The sequence below is a fragment of the Oncorhynchus mykiss genome, chromosome 20, assembly GCF_013265735.2.
Source record: "Oncorhynchus mykiss isolate Arlee chromosome 20, USDA_OmykA_1.1, whole genome shotgun sequence".
NCBI classification, from domain to species: domain Eukaryota; kingdom Metazoa; phylum Chordata; class Actinopteri; order Salmoniformes; family Salmonidae; genus Oncorhynchus; species Oncorhynchus mykiss.
In genome coordinates, this window is record NC_048584.1 from 23,149,129 (window position 1) to 23,170,934 (window position 21,806).

The 21,806-nt window shown below is 44.4% G+C and overlaps 1 protein-coding gene across 4 annotated transcripts in view; it reads right to left on the minus strand.

Moving 5' to 3' along the window:
• Positions 1-21,806, minus strand: part of LOC110499190 (transformation/transcription domain-associated protein) — a 77,840-nt gene that overhangs the window by 40,268 nt on the left and 15,766 nt on the right. Inside the window, exons 26-48 of one of the 4 annotated variants that reach the window (XM_036956018.1) lie at positions 21,345-21,506; positions 21,015-21,111; positions 20,656-20,777; positions 19,634-19,804; positions 19,436-19,504; positions 18,639-18,659; positions 17,924-18,043; positions 17,613-17,732; positions 17,216-17,380; positions 14,573-14,754; positions 14,134-14,332; positions 12,217-12,345; positions 11,276-11,542; positions 10,807-11,013; positions 9,911-10,069; positions 9,630-9,797; positions 9,153-9,263; positions 8,133-8,279; positions 6,997-7,210; positions 6,682-6,810; positions 5,847-5,996; positions 695-757; positions 448-501 (exon numbers count right to left, since the gene is read on the minus strand). In XM_036956018.1, the coding sequence (XP_036811913.1) occupies positions 448-501; positions 695-757; positions 5,847-5,996; positions 6,682-6,810; positions 6,997-7,210; positions 8,133-8,279; positions 9,153-9,263; positions 9,630-9,797; positions 9,911-10,069; positions 10,807-11,013; positions 11,276-11,542; positions 12,217-12,345; positions 14,134-14,332; positions 14,573-14,754; positions 17,216-17,380; positions 17,613-17,732; positions 17,924-18,043; positions 18,639-18,659; positions 19,436-19,504; positions 19,634-19,804; positions 20,656-20,777; positions 21,015-21,111; positions 21,345-21,506 (3,226 nt within the window). The remainder of the gene's footprint in view (positions 1-447; positions 502-694; positions 758-5,846; positions 5,997-6,681; positions 6,811-6,996; positions 7,211-8,132; positions 8,280-9,152; positions 9,264-9,629; positions 9,798-9,910; positions 10,070-10,806; positions 11,014-11,275; positions 11,543-12,216; positions 12,346-14,133; positions 14,333-14,572; positions 14,755-17,215; positions 17,381-17,612; positions 17,733-17,923; positions 18,044-18,638; positions 18,660-19,435; positions 19,505-19,633; positions 19,805-20,655; positions 20,778-21,014; positions 21,112-21,344; positions 21,507-21,806) is intronic. The other 3 variants (XM_036956019.1, XM_036956020.1, XM_036956021.1) reach the window with 3 other exon arrangements.

Below are 21,806 nucleotides of genomic sequence, written 5' to 3' on the forward strand. Positions count from 1 at the left end.
GGCATCTCACTGCATCTACAACCCAGGAGGGGAATCAGAGCCATGGTAGATTCCCAGTGAGACCTCTATCATCCCAGTGGATCTGCCAGACCTTCAAGCCATTCACATTGACCTTCCAGCCATTCACTCCCTCTTCTGTATGGGCCAAACAGACCCGAGGTAGGGGGATATCTGAGCTCTGGTTTCTGAGGGGTTTCTGGAGGTGTCCGGAACACACACACACACATTGTGATTCGACTGCTACACACTCATCTCAGTGTCACACACAAGGAATTCCAACTGTTTCCAGGGGGTGCTAAGGTCAGCCAGCTGAAATGTCACCCCTGTTTGATGAAGGCTAACTAGGGAAGACTGTATTATAGAACTGGGAGAGCAATAATGGCTGATGACTGGAGGAAATGGAGCAGAGAGCCAGGCAGTGTAAGAAGTAACAGGTTGCCATCCCACCTGGGCTGCTGGCGCTGGGTAACACGTCTACTGGGAGACCTGGGACTGGTGGGCCTGAGTATGTGGTAAAAGGTGAGTGTGTGTGTTAAGGCTCCAGAGTGCAACCATTTAGTTGCATTTTAAGTCCCATTGACTTGGCTATGCGAGTTAAAATGTTGAAAATGGTCGCATCTCATTCAAAACTCTGTTTGAAAAATAGGGAGTTATCCTGATTCCTACAATGAACGTGTCTGATCTGCCCCTGTACCTGTTTCGCTGGCGGCTGCTGTGATGAGCGAGCCACTTTCACTCCCTCTCCCTCCTGTGCGCTCTAGAGGGAGAGAAAAATGTGTTCTGATTGCGCAACATTTCAAACTGTAAAATTGTTTTGAAAGCACAATGTTTGTTGGATAGAGGATCCCAGCTTGCTGTAGGTATAACATGTATTTCTCAATATCGAGTGATTGGCACCGTTTCAAAACTAAAGTTTCTTTACGGTTTTAAGATGCATGCGCGAGTGCATTCTGCAGTTTTGTGAGTCAGTGCATACCGGTAGGCCTATATAAGTCACTGGGTAGGCTATCTTTTGTTGTTGGGACAATTCATTTACTGTTATATTAAATCAATTACACAGCTAACTAGCAGCCATATTATATTTATTTAGTAATCTAGCAAATGTTTTTTTAATTTCCACTTCCTTAAGAGGTGAATTAGTCCCAAATGAATTAGCCGACAGCAGGCATCATCAACTAGATTCAGCCGCGGGACAACCTTTTCTGAAGAGGATGGTCTGAGGACCGGAAAATATTTAGATACTTTGTTGACTGAAAGTTGACCGCAAGAAGTCAAAACATACAGTGCCTTGCGAAAGTATTCGGCCCCCTTGAACTTTGCGAACTTTTGCCACATTTCAGGCTTCAAACATAAAGATATAAAACTGTATTTATTTGTGAAGAATCAACAACAAGTGGGACACAATCATGAAGTGGAACGACATTTATTGGATATTTCAAACTTTTTTAACAAATCAAAAACTGAAAAATTGGGCGTGCAAAATTATTCAGCCCCTTTACTTTCAGTGCAGCAAACTCTCTCCAGAAGTTCAGTGAGGATCTCTGAATGATCCAATGTTGACCTAAATGACTAATGATGATAAATACAATCCACCTGTGTGTAATCAAGTCTCTGTATAAATGCACCTGCACTGTGATAGTCTCAGAGGTCCGTTAAAAGCGCAGAGAGCATCATGAAGAACAAGGAACACACCAGGCAGGTCCGAGATACTGTTGTGAAGAAGTTTAAAGCCGGATTTGGATACAAAAAGATTTCCCAAGCTTTAAACATCCCAAGGAGCACTGTGCAAGCGATAATATTGAAATGGAAGGAGTATCAGACCACTGCAAATCTACCAAGACCTGGCCATCCCTCTAAACTTTCAGCTCATACAAGGATAAGACTGATCAGAGATGCAGCCAAGAGGCCCATGATCACTCTGGATGAACTGCAGAGATCTACAGCTGAGGTGGGAGACTCTGTCCATAGGACAACAATCAGTCGTATATTGCACTAATCTGGCCTTTATGGAAGAGTGGCAAGAAGAAAGCCATTTCTTAAAGATATCCTTAAAAAGTGTTGTTTAAAGTTTGCCACAAGCCACCTGGGAGACACACCAAACATGTGGAAGAAGGTGCTCTGGTCAGATGAAACCAAAATTGAACTTTTTGGCAACAATGCAAAACGTTATGTTTGGTGTAAAAGCAACACAGCTGAACACACCATCCCCACTGTCAAACATGGTGGTGGCAGCATCATGGTTTGGGCCTGCTTTTCTTCAGCAGGGACAGGGAAGATGGTTAAAATTGATGGGAAGATGGATGGAGCCAAATACAGGACCATTCTGGAAGAAAACCTAATGGAGTCTGCAAAAGACCTGAGACTGGGACGGAGATTTGTCTACCAACAAGACAATGATCCAAAACATAAAGCAAAATCTACAATGGAATGGTTCAAAAATAAACATATCCAGGTGTTAGAATGGCCAAGTCAAAGTCCAGACCTGAATCCAATCGAGAATCTGTGGAAAGAACTGAAAACTGCTGTTCACAAATGCTCTCCATCCAACCTCACTGAGCTCGAGCTGTTTTGCAAGGAGGAATGGGAAATAAATGCAGTCTCTCGATGTGCAAAACTGATAGAGGCATACCCCAAGCAACTTATAGCTGTAATCACAGCAAAAGGTGGCACTACAAAGTATTAACTTAAGGCGGCTGAATAATTTTGCACGCCCAATTTTTCAGTTTTTGATTTGTTAAAAAAGTTTGAAATATCCAATAAATGTCATCCACTTCATGATTGTGTCCCACTTGTTGTTGATTCTTCACAAAAAAATAGTTTTATATCTTTATGTTTGAAGCCTGAAATATGTAAAAAGATCGCAAAGTTCAAGGGGGCCGAATACTTTCGCAAGGCACTGTATATATATTTGGCTAAAACATAATTTCTAATCTGCTAACATTTGTATTGATCACTTATAAAAGTGCCTTCAAAGTATTCACACCCCTTGACTTTTTCCACATGTTGTAGTGTTACAGGCAGGGGTTGGAACCGGTTCAGCAAAAATAACCAAAACGTTTTTTTAAAAGCATGGTAAACAGTTAACATTATTTTGTGTTCATGACTTATTCTTTTTTTTCTAAGTACAAAAACGCAAGACAAGTTCATATTTAAATCTAGCTCCTAAACTTAGTCAGCATTATGTGTAATGTAACAGAGTCATGGTCAAGGGCTAGCTCTGGTCAAACTCTAAGCAAACTCTTTGAAGTTTAAAAACATTAAAAGTTCCTCCATAAAAGCAACTCCTCTGTTGGTATAACTGTAGGCCTAACACCGATAATGCATGTCATAGCAAGATGCCCAGCGCTTCATGCCCAGCCTTCTGCTCACCCGCAAAATTTCAGTCGTATGTCCAACCCTAAACTAGACTTGTCCGTCCAACGCATGTACATAGCAGCTTGCTAAGGAGTGGGCAAGCTCTATCCATTGGTGAAGTAATGTCAGAGGTTTAAAAAGGAACAAAACATTATTTTTTTAACGGTTCTGAAGTTTGTTTTGCTGGTCGGAACGGGAAAACAATGCTTCCGTTCAGAACGAAATTCGAAAATAATTTTGGTTCCAACTCCTAGTTAGAGTGAATTTAAAATTGATTAAATTGAGATTGTCACTGGCCTACACACACACACACACACAATATACCCCGTAATGTCAAAGTGGAATTAGGGTTATTTTTTAATGAATTAAAAATGAAAAGCGTAAAGGTCATCAGTCAATAAGTATTCAACCCCTTTGTCATTGGAAGCCTAAATAAGTTCAGGAATAAAAATGTGCTTAACAAGTCACAGAATACGTTGCATGGACTCACTACCTGCAATAGCGTTTAACATGATTTTTTAATTACTTCCTCATCTCGGTACCCCACACATTCAATGATCTGTAAGGTCCCTTAGTTGAGCAGTGAATTTCAAACACAGATTCAACCACAAAGACCAGGGAGGTTTACCAATGTCTCGCAAAGGGCACCTATTGGTAAAAGGGTAAAACATAAAAAAGAAGATATTGAAGATCCCTTTGAGCATGGTGAAGTTATTAATTACACTTTGGATGGTGTATTCATACACCCAGTCACTACAAAGACACAGGTGTCCTTAACTCAGTTGCCGGAGAGGAAAGAAACCGCTCAGGGATTTCACCATAAGGCCAATGAGGACTAAAACAGTTACAGAGTTTAATGGCATGGAGGATGGATCAACAACATTTTAGTTACTCCACAATACTAACCCAATTGACAGAGTGAAGGAGGAAGCCTGTACAGAACACAAATATTGCACCCGGTTTGCAATAAGGCCCTCAAGTAAAACTACAAAAAAAAAGTGGCAAAGAAATTAAGTTTATGTCCTGAACACAAAGTGTTATGTTTGGGACAAATCCAACAACATGTTACTGAGTACCACTCTTCCTATTTTCAAGCATGGTGTTGGCTGCATCATGTTATGCGTATGCTTGTCATCGACAAGGACTAGGGAGTTTATGGTAAAAGACACAGAATAGAGCTAAGCGCTATTAATGTATTGACTCAGGGGGTTGAATACTTATCTAATCAATGACAGTGTTTTTTTAGCCATATTTATTTACATTTTTCTTCCACTTTTACATTACGGAGTACTTTGTGGAGATCGCTGACGTTTTAACATTTTTTTTTTTTTTTTTTACAAATAAATACATTTAAATATTTTTTTTCTTCATTTTAACAAAATGTGTAAAAAGTCAAGGGGTGTGAATCCTTTCTGAAGGCACTGCATCTCTATTATGTGTGGGAATCCTGTAAAACAGACTTCCAAAATTAAAATCATTTGGAGCTGATTTGCTGGTGTTTAGTATTTTATGTCCAAATATAAATCAATTAAATAAAAAAAAGTAATAATTTAAATCACCTGCAGGCCACCAGTTGGCCTACTGCATGTGATATTAGTGGGCTAAAAAGATGTATGCAAATTAATCTATTGAACAAAATAAAATAAAAATAAACTTCTATTTTGACAGTAAAATAAACTCAGTGTACAAAACATTAAGAACACCTTCCTAATATAGAGTTGCACACCCCCCTTTTGCCCTCAGAACAGCCTCAATTCATTGGGACATGGACTCTGCAAGGCGTTGAAAGCGTTCCACAGGGATGCCGGCCCATGTTGACTCCAATGCTTCCCACAGTTGTGTCAAGTTGACTGGATGTCCTTTGGGTGGTGGACCATTAGTGATACACACAGGAAACTGTTGAGCATGATAACCAAGCAGCGTTGCAGATCAACTTTTCAAACCGGGGCGCATGGCACCTACTACCATACTCCATTCAAAAGGCACTTAAATCTTTGGTCTTGCCCCCTCACCCTCTGAATGGCACATATACACAAGCCATGTCTCAAGCCTTAAAAATCCTTCTTTAACTCGTCTCCTCCCCTTCATCTACACTGATTTAAGCAGATTTAACATGAGACACCAATAAGGTAGCATAGCTTTCACCTGGATTCACCTGGTTAGTCTGTCATGGAAATAGCAAGTGTTCCTAATGTTTTGTACACTCAGTGTATAGAAACAATAGCCTATTGTCAACCAAAAATCCATGACAATCACTGCTTTAAGTTGGACATGTTAGATGAAACATTTTTAGCACCGTGAATAATTTATGAGAGGATTACGGGGAATTATTTTTATTGCGTGACACTGCGGCAAAATGTAGGTGTGACCAAATGATGGGCTGGTGCCACCAACTGAAAAAGTAAATAGCTCCAGTGCCACGAGGGGGAAAGTTAATCTGGAGCCCTGTGTGTTAGTGTCTCTGAATGAGTGTGAGTGTGTGTATTCCCAACCTGTGCTGGCCTCGGTGGGCCCGGGAGTGGCTTGCTGGGGACTGAGGTGTTCTCGGACCATCTTCTGCAGCGAGCGCATGAACACAGAGATGAGCCTGTCAATGTAGCTGGAGTTGTAACTACAAGCCGACTTCAGAATCATCAACGTACCTGGGAGAGAGAGAAAAATACATTCGAGACACTGCCACTGTCTCCCACACACACTAAATACATTTTTGGAGGAAATCGAACCAAATTACAGAAAAAGCATGCGGTCTCCTGTAGAGGGGAGACGAATGTTAAAATGTCACCGTTGGCGAGACATGCATCATACCAGCAGTGTGTGTGTAACACAACCCCTCAAGGAGAGGACAGGGTATGAAAGCAGTTATTGACCACTTTTGCCATTTCGGGAAACGGTATCAAATAGCGTTACCTTTAGAGTGTTCTCCAATAGCCATCTCACTTTGTGCCACTTAAATAAATAATGCCACCTCCATGTAAATTGAGACTTTATTCTCATGCATGAAAAATAAGCTTTTCAGAAAAACTTCTGACATCAGGTTTAAACCTGATATTAGAAGTAGTGAAAGAGAAAAATCTGGCTTTACCTCCACAGACTGACTGACCTGTGCTGCACCGTTCATTTAACCAAACGAGCTGTTAACCCACCCAGCATAGACCACTGCTTTAGATTTAAACGACACCTGCTCCTCTAATTACTGGATGGAGAGATGGTGTGTGCAGGCGCGCCTGAGAGAGCGAGAGCATGAATGATTGAGTGAATGGGTGCAAGGGAGAATAAGAGACCGACAGAGACAGTAAAAGTGTGTCTTGGTTCTGGTAGGTGTCTTACCAAACAGCTGTGTTGGGTTAGCACTACTGGTGGCTTTTTCATAGTTGGTGAGGCCCTCGTAGATTACTTTCCCCACCGCTGCATACAGACACTCCAACTCCTCATACTTAGACGCCACAGTTGACGTGCCTAGGAGAGAAACAGAAAAAGGCAACATATTTGATTATAGTAGAATGAAGTTTGGCTTATTGAGTCAAAACGCAGTTTCCCAAATAGGCGTGTCTGCAGCGGATTCTTTTTGGGTCACAGGAAAACTCCTAAAAGTATGTCACAGCAGACACCGGCCTGGGATCTACTAATAAAGCTGGGACTCACTGGGCTCGGTGGGGAATACGCTCATCAGTCTGGATAGCAGGGAGTGGACGGCCCGCAGGACTTTGGTGTTGCCGCAGGTCATGCAGGCAGCAATGCCCCTCTGGAGGGGCTTGAAGTGGGTAAGGATGGCTGGGGACTGGAGTACCGTCAGCAGGAAGCACAGGATCTCCAGGCCAGTACAGATGTTAGAGAAGTTAGCCTGGGCTGGCTGCTCCTGGAGGAGGGAAGAGAGGGAGAGGTGGAGAGAAATAGAATGTGAGTGCAGGGTAATTCATCAATCCTTTTGGAGTGCTGTCAATTTCACTCCATCTAGTAGAGAGGGAGGAGAGAAGAGAGATAGAAAGATGATTAGGAGCAGACCATTTGGTCTAATGTGTAATAATGAACAAGGTGACTCGGTTGATAAGGCTCTGGTCTAAGTTAAAAGGTATTGATTCAGCGCTGCAGGAACAGAATAAGGCCTAGTCTCTGGTGTGTTTCAGATATGTGTGTGATGCCCTCTCCCACTGTCCCTTTAATGACTGACATGGCAGTACAATGAGATGAGAAAGGGCAATCTGATTTACAGCGTTGTTCAATGGTCTGGATAAGACTGCTGGACATGTACTGTTCAGTCCCACCCCCCAGGTAAGGTTGGGACTCTGTTTGAGGGGGGCTGCAGTGACCCACAGAGAGAAAAACAATAATTGTCAGACATTTGGGGTTGCCCTCAGATAAGCTTCCTAAGACAAGGTTATGAATAGGGAGGAGGAGTGGAGGATGGGACAGTCAAGTCAGTCCGGGTGGATTAGTTATCTCTCCTACACTGAGTGAGGCTGCTGCTTCAAATAATGACAGGGAAGTGATAAGGGACAAAGGAATTAAAATAGGAAGACAAACTTAGGAGCTGAGGAAAACAACTGACTGAAGGCCAAATCCCAGGAGGAAACTTGGCAAGAACATACTTCAGTTACTCACTCATTGAAAACACAGCTCTACATGGTGGATTTGAGCTGATGCATGTATGATGTGAGTATTACAAATCATTTCTGGGAGGCATGATAAAGCAATTTTGACCGGAAGAGAAGTAAAACCTCAATGTGAAACCAAAATTAACAACTAGAAAGCCAGAAGCAGAGATTTCTGTGAAGCCTTACCACAGTCATGAGGAGTTTGTCAAACCACTGTAGTTTGAGCTCAGCTCTGGGCCACATGTCAGGGCGGAGGGCAGTCTTCATCAGGCTTACACAGCGACGGGAAAGGAGCTCACCTGGAGACCCCGCCACGTTGGCACTGTCATTGACCTGGAGGACACATCATAATCATCATAGTACAGGTTTTTCCATTTATGTTTAGAGGTTAGACAGATTGGTGTCACCTCGTTAGTCAGTATACGTTACACCTGTGCTGGTTGCCATCTTGTTAATGGGAAGGTGTTTGACCTGTGCTGGCCCAGGTGCTAATTAAGAGTGGCCTAGAGAGATGTGGTGGGTCAACACCTTTAGTTGTCTCTCCCTGTTTGATTTCTAGAAAGATCTTCCCTGTCTACATCATTTTGCTCCTCCTTTTGGTTTGCTTCCTGTCTTTAAGTTTGGTGTAGGTTTTTCCTTTGTTTGGCTCTTAGTGCACGCTCATTGTGGGTGTCTGTCAGGTCCCGGTTGTTGTTGCTAATCAACTTTCAGTGGACACTCCCATGAGTGTATTTCAGAACCCTCCTAAAACCCCACTTTGTTTGTTTGTTCATCAGTGACTTTGTTAGTTCCACTTCTGTTTGAGCAACCTTGTTTTTCTTGGGGAAAGTAACAATCATCATTATCGTCTTCCATTGAAAATAGACAGAGGTTAATTAAGGGTCCCCGGGTCTTGTGAAACAAAATGGAGAAAAAGCAGCAGCTGTTTCAGTGTCAGACAATTGTAATATAAGTAAAAATGAAGCACATTCAGAGACTGCTACACATGGCAATTATGTACAATGGTGCCCAGAGGAGGTGGTGACATTCTTTCCCAGTTCTATTTCAGGTAAAGCCCACAGATCCAGAACCAAGGACATGTTGTCCCTCTGCAAGTCCAGGGGTGAACATCTGCTGCTGCTACCAAGGCCTGCTGACTGTGACGCAGTGACCCGGGGGGGTACCTGGGCCACTGTGTAAGCAAGGTGATCATGACAAAGGTGTTACCTGGCAGGCGATGCGGATGAGGAAGTTGACCACGGTGTCTGTGTGTTGTTTCTCCACTGGCTTGGTGAGGAGAGTCTCTGTTACCGGCATGGATGTACTGCGGCCAAACACCTACACACACACACACATGGGACAGGGTGAGGCCAAACACCTACACACACACACACATGGGACAGGGTGAGGCCAAACACCTACACACACACACACATGGGACAGGGTGAGGCCAAACACCTACACATGGGACAGGGTGAGGCCAAACAACTACACACACACATGGGACAGGGTGAGGCCAAACACCTACACACACATGGGACAGGGTGAGGCCAAACACCTACACACACATGGGACAGGGTGAGGCCAAACACATGCATATTCCACCTAGAAAATCAGAAGGCATGGTGGAGCTGTTACCTAGACCCATCAGGGTTTCCTGACCATGTGACTGGAGAAAATAATCTGTTCCCTCCTGATACGTACACTTGTGCTGGGCGGTGTTACCGCGGCGACAGCTCCAGTGGCAGTACGGAACCTCTTGACGTCCTGTCCGGCAGCAGAGTCCATGGAGAGGCCTCTCTTCACCCCCCCAGTACCGCCTGCACTGGTCCCCTCTCCACTACTACCTGGGTCGGCCCCCTCCGCCTCCGGCTAGGAAATATAAATCAAATATCAAAATCTACTTTCTACAGTTGTAAAAGGAAGAGTATTGTAGGTGAAACAATTAACGTGTTCTATCCTATTAAATGGGTCTGCACACGTACCAGTGCGTCTTTGATCCTCTGTAGTTCCCACTTGATGACAACCTCAGCCAGGTCCACAGCCAGCTTCCTCTGTTCAATAGTCACACTGGGGGTGAAGCCCAGACGCTGCATGGCACTGATCATGTGCTGCACCAGGTGGTGACGCACCGGGTAGTACACCTGGGGACAGGGAGGGGGTGCGTGCGTGGTTAGACACCACATGGGAGAAAAGTGGGACAGGGGAAATACCGTGTGTGTTCATCTAAGCTACATAGGTATGCTTGGGACTCGATTTAAACTCTGTGACAAAGCCCACACACTTATTAGGCCTATACTTAGCCAGAGAACACACTCAAACCCCAAAGGGTCAAGCACAAAGGCACACACAGACGCTCTGAAGAGGGTGTCTCTATGACACTCCTATCGGGAGTGCTGTCAGCATTGTCAGAGATGATTAGAGCTGTTCAGATGGAGTGATTATCTCTGATGGGTGACAGGGACTTCAATCCCAGACAGAAAGCACAGCTAAGCCTTGTCTACATGCATACACTGCAGAGAGTGAGATGAGCTTCCTGTCCGAGTGCAGTCTACACTGTCAGAGATCATCAGATGGAGACGCATACACACTACTCTAGGCACATGTCCATCGTGACAGACTCATCTCTCCAGGGTAATGATGATGAGATGAGCGGTCTCGGTCAGAGAGCAGTGTGTCAAAGTGCCACAGATCAATCTACAATGAACTTGACCAGGCGTCAGTCTACAGTTCTGAACAGCTGGCTGAGATCATGATGAAGGGTGTAGGAAGCACAAGGGGGGGAAACCCATAGAATTAGTAGATTCTATAAAGTAGAATTATACAGAAAAATCCACCCTGCGTGCTAGGATGTGTGTGTGCGTGAGCGTTTGTTACGCACTCTGAAGTGCTGGACGATAAGGTGCAGTATATGGACCAGTTGAGGGACGGTGTGTCCCTCCTCCACGATGATCTTGCGTGTCCAGTGGGTCAGCATCTGGTGTCCGTCCTCCATGCGGGCTGGCACGGCCGGGGTCAAGATGGCCATAGCCTGGCGGACGATAGCCCTGGCCTCCATAGTGTGGGCCTTCAGCAGGCTATGGAACACCTAGATACACGCACAGGTGGAAGAAATGTGATCATGTCAAATGTAAAGCGTTACTTTTGAGGGCATAAATCAGTGAGCGGCTATCCTTTGTAAATTGGATTATGCAGCCTAAAAACAGGCCAGCAACCTCCAAAAATGGTGCCGGTCAAGTGCCCTCCACATCAATGTGGACAAGACAGAAGAGCTGATAACCTGCCACAATATATTAATTACAAGCTATTTCACAGACAATTCCAACTATATTTTTAAAAAGTAAAGTAACCTGCAGTACGATCTTCTTGTGGATGGCGAACTTGGCGATGATGTGTGCCAGGAGCAGGTGGCCGCTGTACTTGCAGGCAGGGTCAACACAGGCCTTGGGCAGCAGGCATGGCCAGGCGAAGGTCATGAGGCGCCGCAGCTTGCTGTTCCGGGACTTGTTGTTGTCGTGGATGTGGTGGGGGGCATGCTCCACCAGGAGAGTAGAGAACTGGAGCAGGTAGATACGGAGGGAATCTAGGAGGTCTGCCTGCTTTTCTGGATCCAGGACCTATGAGAGAGAGAAGATGGATGTATTACATATTTCTTGTCCTTGTCCTTCAAGACATTTCTCCCCACAGAGAGAAGGGCAAGGAGAATATGTACATTCTATAGGTATTATTTTTTAAATGTAATAAATAAATACAATATAATCTGATTGGGGGGGAACACAAGTTGTTTTTGGCAGTGGCATTTTCCACAAAGACTTAAAATGCATAATCTGTCATGTAGAAAGGTGGAGAGAGAAAATGAGTTTAAAACCCAACCAGACGATCAGATCCATACTAGGTCTGGTGTTGGTCAGACAGTGAGTCAGGGACTATGATTAGATCGTGTTCAAGACAAACAAAACCGTGACCTTTACTGTTGCCACGGTGACAGTACTGCCAGGCAGGCCAGAACATTACACACTGCTCTGATGGATGGACAGAGTGATGAGAAGAGAGAGGGCAATAGGATGAGAGCAGGAAGAGGGGGCAAGATGGGCAAGGGAAAAGAGAGATGAGAGGAGAAAGGGAGAAGACGATCAGAGAGGATCAGAATAAAAGGAAAAAGAGGTAGTGATGGATATAACAAATGATGAGGGAGAAAGGGATGAAAAGAGGAGAGAAGGACAGGGGTGTAGAGAAAGGATAGGCCATCCATGAAGAGTCTTGAGGGCGAGGCGTTGGTTGGTTTTTATACCTTGGTGATGAAGACGCTGGTGATGCTCTCGGAGTTATCTCCCTCTGGGTTGGGCGGTCCCAGAAGCTGCTCCCCCTCCCCCTTCTCAAAGCTGTACAGGAACGCTGGATTCAGGATGTGCTGCAACACCTGGGACAGAAAGAGACAGGTTGTAATAACAGATCCACACTTAAAGAAGATAACTTCTCTAGCGGGTGTGGTCTTTTTTAAAGGTCTATAGAGGAGATAAGAGCAGGAATGTCAGTTAAATAAAATTCCACGTTGTTTAAAAAACATAATGTACATTTACATTGTCTGCTAAATGACCAATCTGATCAAGAGCGACTTAGTCAAATCTTTCAAATCAAAAATAAATCAATAAAAAGTACAACTTAATCATTTAAACTCCTCACAAAAACAAGAGCATATATCAATGGTAGACATTGAAGACAAAGGAATGATTAAGCAGTCAGCAGCAGAATAACTGAGCATTTATAGGTACCATCCTAATGAACTAGTCTCCACCCTATACATCATCCTCTAGGCAGGACATATTTTAATAGAGGCATCATATGCTCCGACGCTGCCATTAACACACACAGGAACAGATAATAGAGGGAGAGGAAATGCGTAGCGCCACGCTCTCTTATTTGGTCTCATATGTTCCCATTCATTTAGAGTGTCTGTGATATCAATCATACAGACGTCGCCCAACATTACTTTATTGCCATTAGATGATTAGTGTCCTCCTTCTACAGCGCGTGTGTGTGTGTCTCGCTCTCTCTCTAGCGGAGACATTAGCATTATCTATTAAAGCAGAGGCAGTGCCTGTGGCTGAACCAGAGAGAGTGTGAGAGATATGCATTATGTTAAATCGTCCAGATGTTAGGCTAGGGGAGGAGGACTACTAGAAAGAACAGCCGTTTGTTAGCAACAGTGGTCCTAATATTTCACCATATGAGAATAGGCCTCCATTTCTGCATCCCAAATAGCACCCTTTTCCCTATATAGTGCACTACTTTTGACCAGAGCCCTATGGGCCCTGGTAAAAGTAGTGTGCTATAAAGGGAATAGGGTGCCAGTTGAGACGCATCCTGTGAGTGTGGAGGTCCTGGCTGCTCTCTCAGTTAAGGTGAAATATCCAGACCCCATCTGCCTAGTGCTATTGCACAGCACACCCTTTCTCCCTATAGAGCCTTGTTTTCAGGAAACTGCTTAAGACTATGATTCACAGTAGAGATATGGGCGATATGGACAAACATCCATATTGGATAAATTGCCTGAATTGATGCGAGAACGAAAAATAGAACGATAAGTTTATAACATTAATGTGCACTTCAGCTTTTTAGTTAATAACACTTTCAACTACTTCTAGTAATTTGATGGTTGTGGCCACCAGTTGTACCATTAACAATCATCCATATTAGCAAACCTCATTCATGTCAAATTTTACAGTTCTCTAGTACAGACTACTTATTGTAATGAACGATATCAGAAAAATGCATGCGATAAGTCATTGGCGTGTCAATGTTGATCATTTTCGGTTTATCGTCCCGGCTCTAAACACACACACAGGCACAAGAACACACACTCAAGCACTAACACACACAGGCACAAGAACACACACTCAAGCACTAGCACACACACACGGACAGCATCTGCTCTTCGCTAGAGAACAATTAAGAGGATGACTATATGAGCAGCATAATTCATCAGGGGGAGAACTGGCGCTGCACCGCTGAAATTAAAAAACTCTGCAGTTCAGCAGGGAACACTATAAGAATATAGCCATTTAATTACAGATTTTTTTTAATATAATGGTCTTTCACCATATATTTGTGGGTGCGAGTGAATGCATTTGAGGGGATGCAGTGTTCCCATATACATCTCTGTGTGTGTGTGAGAGAAAGAGTGCGATAGCGAGAATGGGTTGGTTACCTTGGCTTTGAGCTCATCGTTGAAGTGTGGGTCGTTGAACTCTACGAAGCGGAAGAAGAGGGCCCGTTTGTGAGCGATGCTGTAGTTCTTAGGGATCTCCTCCTCCATGTAGTCCTTTAGGAAGGTCATGTTGCACAGGAAACGACCCGTGAACGCCCTCAGCAGCTGGAACAGCAGCTCGATCTCATTGAAGTTTCGTCTGGGGGGGGGGGGGGGGGGGGGGGAGTACAAGTACAAATCCTTTGATTTTTGTAGAAGTCATACATCAATGTCTGAAGATTTACATGAAAGCTCGAGGTTGCACAGTCAAGGATGCATTTCTCTCAAGCCTCTTGAGTTAAGAAATATTGACAGTGGTAGTGCAACTGATGCACATTTGCAGTAGCTGAGCAGGCATTAAGCCAGCACTATCATCATGGCGTGTGTGTGAGGTACATACTTGCAGTAGCTGAGCAGGCAGTAGGCCAGCAGCTTGGGCTCCTTCCAGTTGATGGCGGCCATGTTGTCTTTGCGGTGTCGTTCCTGGAAGGCCTCGCTGACCCAGACCCGTCTAAGCTGGCTGACCAGAGAGTGCTGGCCCGCCAACCAGCCCTCCTCATTCTTCACTATGATGCTGATAATCTGAGGAGTGAAAGAGGGGAGAGAGAACAGTAGACTCAGGTGTGAGAAGGTATAACAAACTCACTCTGTTGGAAAACATTTGATAAGTGTAAGTAGGGCTGCGGCAGTGATGAAATTTCATCAGCCGGTGATCATCTAGAAAATAACTGTCAGTCTCACAGTAATTGACCGTTAATTAACAAACATTTAGCATCTCCTGGCTTCCACACAGCCTACAAGCCACTGATGCAGACCTTAAGAACATACATTTTAAAAAGTCTAATATATGCTAAACTTCACAATAAATCCATGTAATATATGCTAAACTTCACAATAAATCAGCTCTAAAGAAACATGATAAGTAAATGTAGTCTATTTCAGAATAGCATACTCTGAGTTGTCCTTATGTTAGGCCCTGATCTGGCTAGGCCATATGGCTGTGGGCTACACTAGCTCAGATATTTGATATTATATATATATATATATATATATTCTGTGGCATTATTTTATAGTATGAAGAATACAATTTAACAAAGCTGAAAAAAATAAAGGATATTTTCTCCAAACGATTTGAAGGAGTGTGCACATGCAGCTATTCTGTGTTGAGCCGTTAACAAAGAAATAGGTATTCCTATATGGTTCATTTAGAGTTATTAATGTAAGTATTAATGAATGTTCTACAAAGGTTAGGCTATATGTTTAGATGTTTAATACATTGTAAGGCTGCATGATGCGAGTCTAATGATGATTTGAAAAAAGTAGCTTGAAAAGGCATGAGCTCTGCTTAGTTTTTTTGAGCAAGCTATACACACACTTCATCGGTCACTCATTCACAATATGACAAGCACTTGATAATGCCTCAAATTTCCCGGCAGCATCCCCTTTGTATGGCCATAATGCCCCCCCAAAATTCCATGCCTTTTGCAGGCCTTCTCCCTAAATGCTTCCCGCTCCAAAGCCCTTCTCATCTCACTCACATGGCTCTCCATCACGTGATCTGGTCTTTCTCACAGGCTACAAGTGAAGACAGACACATCGGGGACGCAACTGCGCGTGTCCTTATCCAATTCTGAGGTGCATGTTGAAGATATTGGAAGAACTGTCCACATTTACTTTTTCAGCCAACAAGAGGAGTAGGCATAACGAACAGCAAAAGCACTAGCCTATGTCATACTGTCCCCCATAGTACAAAGGTCGACCTATTCTATTCGAGAAATAAATATTCCAAACATAGTCTGGGACAGTTGTGGGATGCGATAGACCCAAATTAGTACAACCACTAGCATCAAAACAACTTTTTTACGCAATGTGGCTGACGCAACAGATCAGAACGTTTGGCCAAAAATGCTGATAGGCTAATAGTTTATTTCTTCACATCATAAGCGCAGCAATGCGCACACAGCAGTAGGTTATAAGCGTAAATATTCAATTAGCAGGAAAACACCATTATCAAAAGTGACCAGAAATGGGATTATGCATGTAATGCTTTTATTATAAAAACAAATGTGCATTTATGGTGAAAATTAACTTACCCAACTTGAAACTCACGTGCTGCATATGTATGCCAGTTAGGCTCTACAATCTTTATAAAGCGGATAATGTGCTTAAATTTAAATAAGTTATTTGGCCACTGTAGTTGTGATACAAACCTTATCAAAACATAGGCCTATGGGCCTACATGGGGTGTGCGACTATGATACGAAAGTTTCTTGCCTGCGCTGGGCATCATTCACAAGTGATAGTGTGATGGGTGACAATATTAGCCTATTATTGATTTCATCTTGTCTTTACAAAGAGTAAATAATAAATGTGTGAAATTTGTTTTGATTTACAATGGACCATTATCATGCACCTGTCTTGAAACGGGCAGCGGGGGAAAATACATGTCAGCTATGCACTTAAAAAGCAAATGGAGGATGCTTTTCCTGTGGTAAATTTTAATGCCAGCCATATAGGCCATACTCATTTTGTAAATATAAGCAATGTGCTTAATATTAGGAAAGTTGAAAAATAAATATAGTAGCCTATAGAAAGCTGATGTTTTAGTAGAGGCCATCACTCTTTTTTCTTAAGCAATTGCATAGCCTATTGAAATGGTGCCCAACATGCACTCATAGGCTCATGAAGTGTTTGATTAGATTTTCAAAGACATTTGCATTGATGTCAGAGTGACTAGAGGGACAATAGAGTGCTGAGTACCAGGCAGTTAGCCAGTTTGGTAGACTACTAATGACCAGCAGCAGCATCAAAGCTTGGAGAAGCTTAATTACTGTGACTAAACGGTCACATGGAATTTGACTTCCTTCATGACTCGTGATCGTATTACCGCCACACCGGCGGTCACAACAGCCCTAGGCGTAAGCAACATGGCTGAAACTAGCCTGTCAGCAGTAGATTAGCATGAAGTGTCATGGGGTAAGGAATGTGTGTGTGTGCGCGTAATGGAGTGCACTCGTGTCCAAAGCTGTGCGTCCTCACTCACCTTGATGGCCTGGAACTGCAGGTCAAGCCGGGCTGTGTTGGTGGAGGGGGACCCAGGTCTAGCGGTGGCTGCGGTACCAGCAGGGACCAGCAGGGGGGCGAAGCGGCTCGGGTTGGAGGCTAGCACGTCCCTCAGGGGCTTGGCTTCTTTATGCTTCAGGAAACTCTGGAGCACAACAGTGGAGAGGGGATTAAGAGAATGGGAAATATAAAATTAATTTCTTACAGAGATCCATAGAGCAAACCAGCTTAATGAGAACACCCAGAGCAAAATGTTAGCAGCCAAAACGGCACTTGTATTTGGCAATTGTTTCCACACAGGGATTCCTTGACACAGTTAAAACCCGGTAGTGAGACAATGTGCCTGAGGCTCTTAGGCAGGAGGGCATTTGTCTCACCATGAACATGCGGCTCCACTGTGGGTCATTGAGTGTGGCCTCCATCATGAACAGCTCTACGGTCTGGGACGGGTGACGCGTCAGGAACTTGATCAGGGGCTCCCTGAACGGACTGCCAGCCTGGGGGGGGCAATAAGTTAACCATGTCCATGACAATCTAAAAAAGTGTTCTTTAAATGGACTGAAAAAGAAGTGGAAGGGAACTATAATTCAGGGGTAGATGGAGAGGTGGAATGAGGAGATTAGAGGGAGAGAAAAAGAGAGAGGAGTGGAAGGATGGAGAGAATTGAGGCGAGAGAAGTGCCTAGTACCTCTATAAGCATGGCCCGCTCGGTCTTCATGACCACTTCCAGCAGAGGTTTGACCAGAGTCTGAGGAGCTGCTGGGATCAGGTGGAACAGGTTGATAATGGCCGAACATATCTTCATCTCCTAGAGAGGGAGAGGACAAGAGGGAGAGAGGGAAAGTGGAGGTGAGAAAATAAAATAGTATTAAGTCATCTTTACCAACATCTTGAACAGACATCTTGATTTTGCAGTAACTGTAGAGATACACTAGCCCAATACCAAATGGACCCCTTAGTCCGGCCTAATCCCTAGACTCTTTTTGAGATCTGAGAGGATTGGCTAGAGCTCCACGAGTACTTAGGGAGTAGGGGGCAATTTGGAACTGCGCGACAGGGCATTTCTAAGGGAAAACAGCTTCAGGGGATGAGGAAGTGATGTCACTAGTTGGGGAGTGGTGATTGGTTGTTTTGGAATATGGATGAGAGGGGTTGAGAGTACCATCTACAACTTGCTGACTTCAATGATGATTGATTTCTATGACTTTACTATTAGTGACTCTTATATGACGTTAAAATGAAATGGGGTCATAAACTGAGTTGGGATAAAATGTCACAGAACATTTTGATACGGTATAGCACCAGGTAAGGTTAATGTTAAGCAACCAAACACAACAGACAATACAATCCACCAGAACTACCACAACACTATGGGGGGGGGGCAACATTGGACCCAGTCTCACCTCAACGCCCTCCAATGCAGGCTGTGCCGGAACGGAATGGGAGAGAATGGAAAGAGTCAGCAAAGCAGTGTGTGTGTGTGTGTGTGTGTGTGGGGGGGGGGGGGGGGGGGGGGGGGGTGCATGAAGGATGGAATGGAGTGGAATGAGTGTGTGTGTGCAAATATTCAGACAGTGGCAAAGACCTGAGAAATCTCAAACATTTTCGTACTGAACAGGGGAGAAAAAAAACAGGACAATTGGTTAAACAAACTGGTATAGTTGTGCTTCCTTCCTTATCCCTCTATCCACTCTCTACCCCTCCTTAACCCCCCCTCACTCTCCTCGTCATCCCTCTTATCCCTCCCTGCCCCCCCCCTCCTCCTCATCCCCTCTCTCCCTGTTCTCCTGTGCGGTTGACCTGGTGGTCTCTGCCTCATTGTCAGTGGCAGCCCTCAAAGAGAAGAGTAGTGGCAGGCGAACAGAGGGCCAATTTACATCTCATTACCACTACGTTTGAGGAGCGCAGAGAGAGGAAGAGAAAAGAAAAGCAGGAAATAATGGATGCTATTTCTGCGGAGGCTGACGGTGGACGGTGCATCTCTCCCCCCTGCAACACCTCTTCTTCCCCTTTACAAGGTTATCTGTCAGAGATAACGAGTGGAGAGACGGTGGCTGGGCTGCTGGCTCTGCGCTCTGGCTGGCGCCTAATTAATCATTGATTGTAATATGGCCACTCACTTCTCATCTGGAGCAGGCCTCACTGAGGAGCTGTCAGGGTGCATGTGTGTTAAGTCATCTTCCTATGTGTTCATACTCACACTGCCATCGCTGCGCTGGCCTCCCTTGTGAGTTATGACTACCACCTCCATCCACTTCCTAAGGTGTTGCTGAGAGAGAGAGAGATGAATCAGATATTTAATCATTCATTAATTCAAATGGATGACTACCTCCTTGATGCGTTAATAGCGACTTAATAAATAATGTTTAGCCCAAACTCAGCAGCCTTCCTTCTTTACCATCATCTGGTCACAGAACTTGTCGTTGAAGGAGTTGGGGAAGAGGCGTGTGACCGAGGTGAGGCGGTTGACCACGTTGAGGGTCAGACTGCGGTAGTCCCCCAGCATCATCAACAGAGGGCGCATGTGGGTGTGGATCTGGTCCACCTCGATGGTGGCCCCTTCCAGGAACTGGGAGACAGAACAAAGAGAAAAAAATACATTCCTTTAACCATAATCATTTTTCAATTCAGGTCATTCTCAGCATGAATCATGGCTTATTCTCACCAACTTTATTTCTGTCTCTCAACCCAAGAGCCCAGTAAAACAGCTCTGGATGATCCAGTGCCTGAGAGAAAGGCCGCAACAATAAGGCCAGGGCCAGTCACACACACAGGGATGATGCATGGCAGCCACATTAATTCTCCCCTCTTTGCTCAGAACAAACACTCCATCCTGTATCGACCGCTCCCTGGCAACGCTCATTAGTGTTAGGCCAGGGAAGACAGCGTGAGAGGAGGCGAGAATGAGAGGAGAGAATGGAGGGAGAAATGATTGTTGGATGGAGGGAGAGATGAAGGTGTTGATAGGTAGATTGAGGGTATGAAGGCTGGAGGTCAGTGTTGCATTGAGGAAGAGGCACATGTAGAAGAAATTCAATGATTTTGTGATGGAGGGAGAAAAAGGTGTGCAATGAGGAGATCAAGAAAGAGAAATAAGAAAGGTATGAATGAGGTGATGAGGATAAAAGAAGGGAGAAGAAAGGGAAGGGAGGATACCTAGTAAGTTGCACAACTGAATGCCTTCAACCAAAATATGTCCTCCGTATTTAACCCAAACCCTCTGAATCAGAGAGGTGCGGGGGGCTGCCTTAAAATCCACATTGTCAGCCCAGGAACAGTTTTTGGGGCTGACTGCCTTGCTCAAGGGCAGAACAGCAGATTTTTACACCTTGCCGGGTTAGAAATTGAACCATGACCTTTCTGTTACTATCCCAATGCTCTTAATGGCTAGGCTACCTGGGACGTGTATAATATACTAACCTTCCTCATACAGGCCTCTCCTGCCTCCTGCAGTTCAGAGTTGGTAGAGTTGAGGGCTTTGAAAAGTGCAGCAATGATCTTCTCTCTGGACTGAGGCAGGTAGTTACAAGCTGCCAGGGCATCTAGGCAGACAGAACAACTGTCAATTTACTGCTTTATAAAAGACAAAATGTTGGATTAACACATTTGTTTTGAGATGCTGTGGAATAGTAGATGATGAACAAAGCATAATTAGAAAGAATGTTGTTCCCATTTTGTCGAGTTGATTGTGATATGCGTGTTTGTTCTACATGTTGAATGGCAGAATTATTTGGAGTCCTTCAGTGTAGTAAGTACTCAGACTCCTGTCATGTACTCACTAAGGGCAGCGATGCGCAGGGGAACCAGAGAGGGCAGGCTCTTATAGCAGGGCAGTTTCATCAGAGCAGCGTCCTCAGCCTCACACAGGTTCAACAGCTGGAGAAAGAGCAAGAAAGAAATGTAATCAATACGGATCAATAGGGGATGGAAATACAGAGTCAACTCAATACATTGTTGACTCAATAGGGCAAATTGTTTTCAACAGTTTGTGATAATTATTGGATAGACCACTTTTAAAGGTATGAAAACAAAACCTATGATAAACGTTTGACTTTGTGATAAACTATTCCTTTCAGTCCGTTGCCATGGCTATGCCCACGACCTCTCACCTCTGTGTAGAAGACCTTGTGCTCCATGACGTTGAGGTCCATGGTAAAGAGGCGTGGCTGCAGGGTAGTGCAGAAGGTATTGCCCTCCATCAGGCCGATCTGGGCATTGGCCGGCTGGTGACGCAGCAGGTGTTTCTTAGGGGGGATCATGTCCTGTAACACCTGTGAGTGGGAGGGGTTATAACAGGTTATAAATCAACAGGTGCTTCTTGGGGGGGGGGGGGGGGGGGGTGTCACGGTCTGTAACACCTGGACCATCGTCCCAATATCTGTAGCATGTGTAGAGCAAGGGCAATATCTACCACTGCCTAACAGTCACCACTTTATGAGCTACGAAAAATCCTGTTTCAATTCAATTCAATTGTTTCATTCAATTTCTATGATGGTGAATGCATACATACACACGATAACATACGCACATGTACACATGGATTTTGTCTTGTAGATATTTGGTAGTAGAGT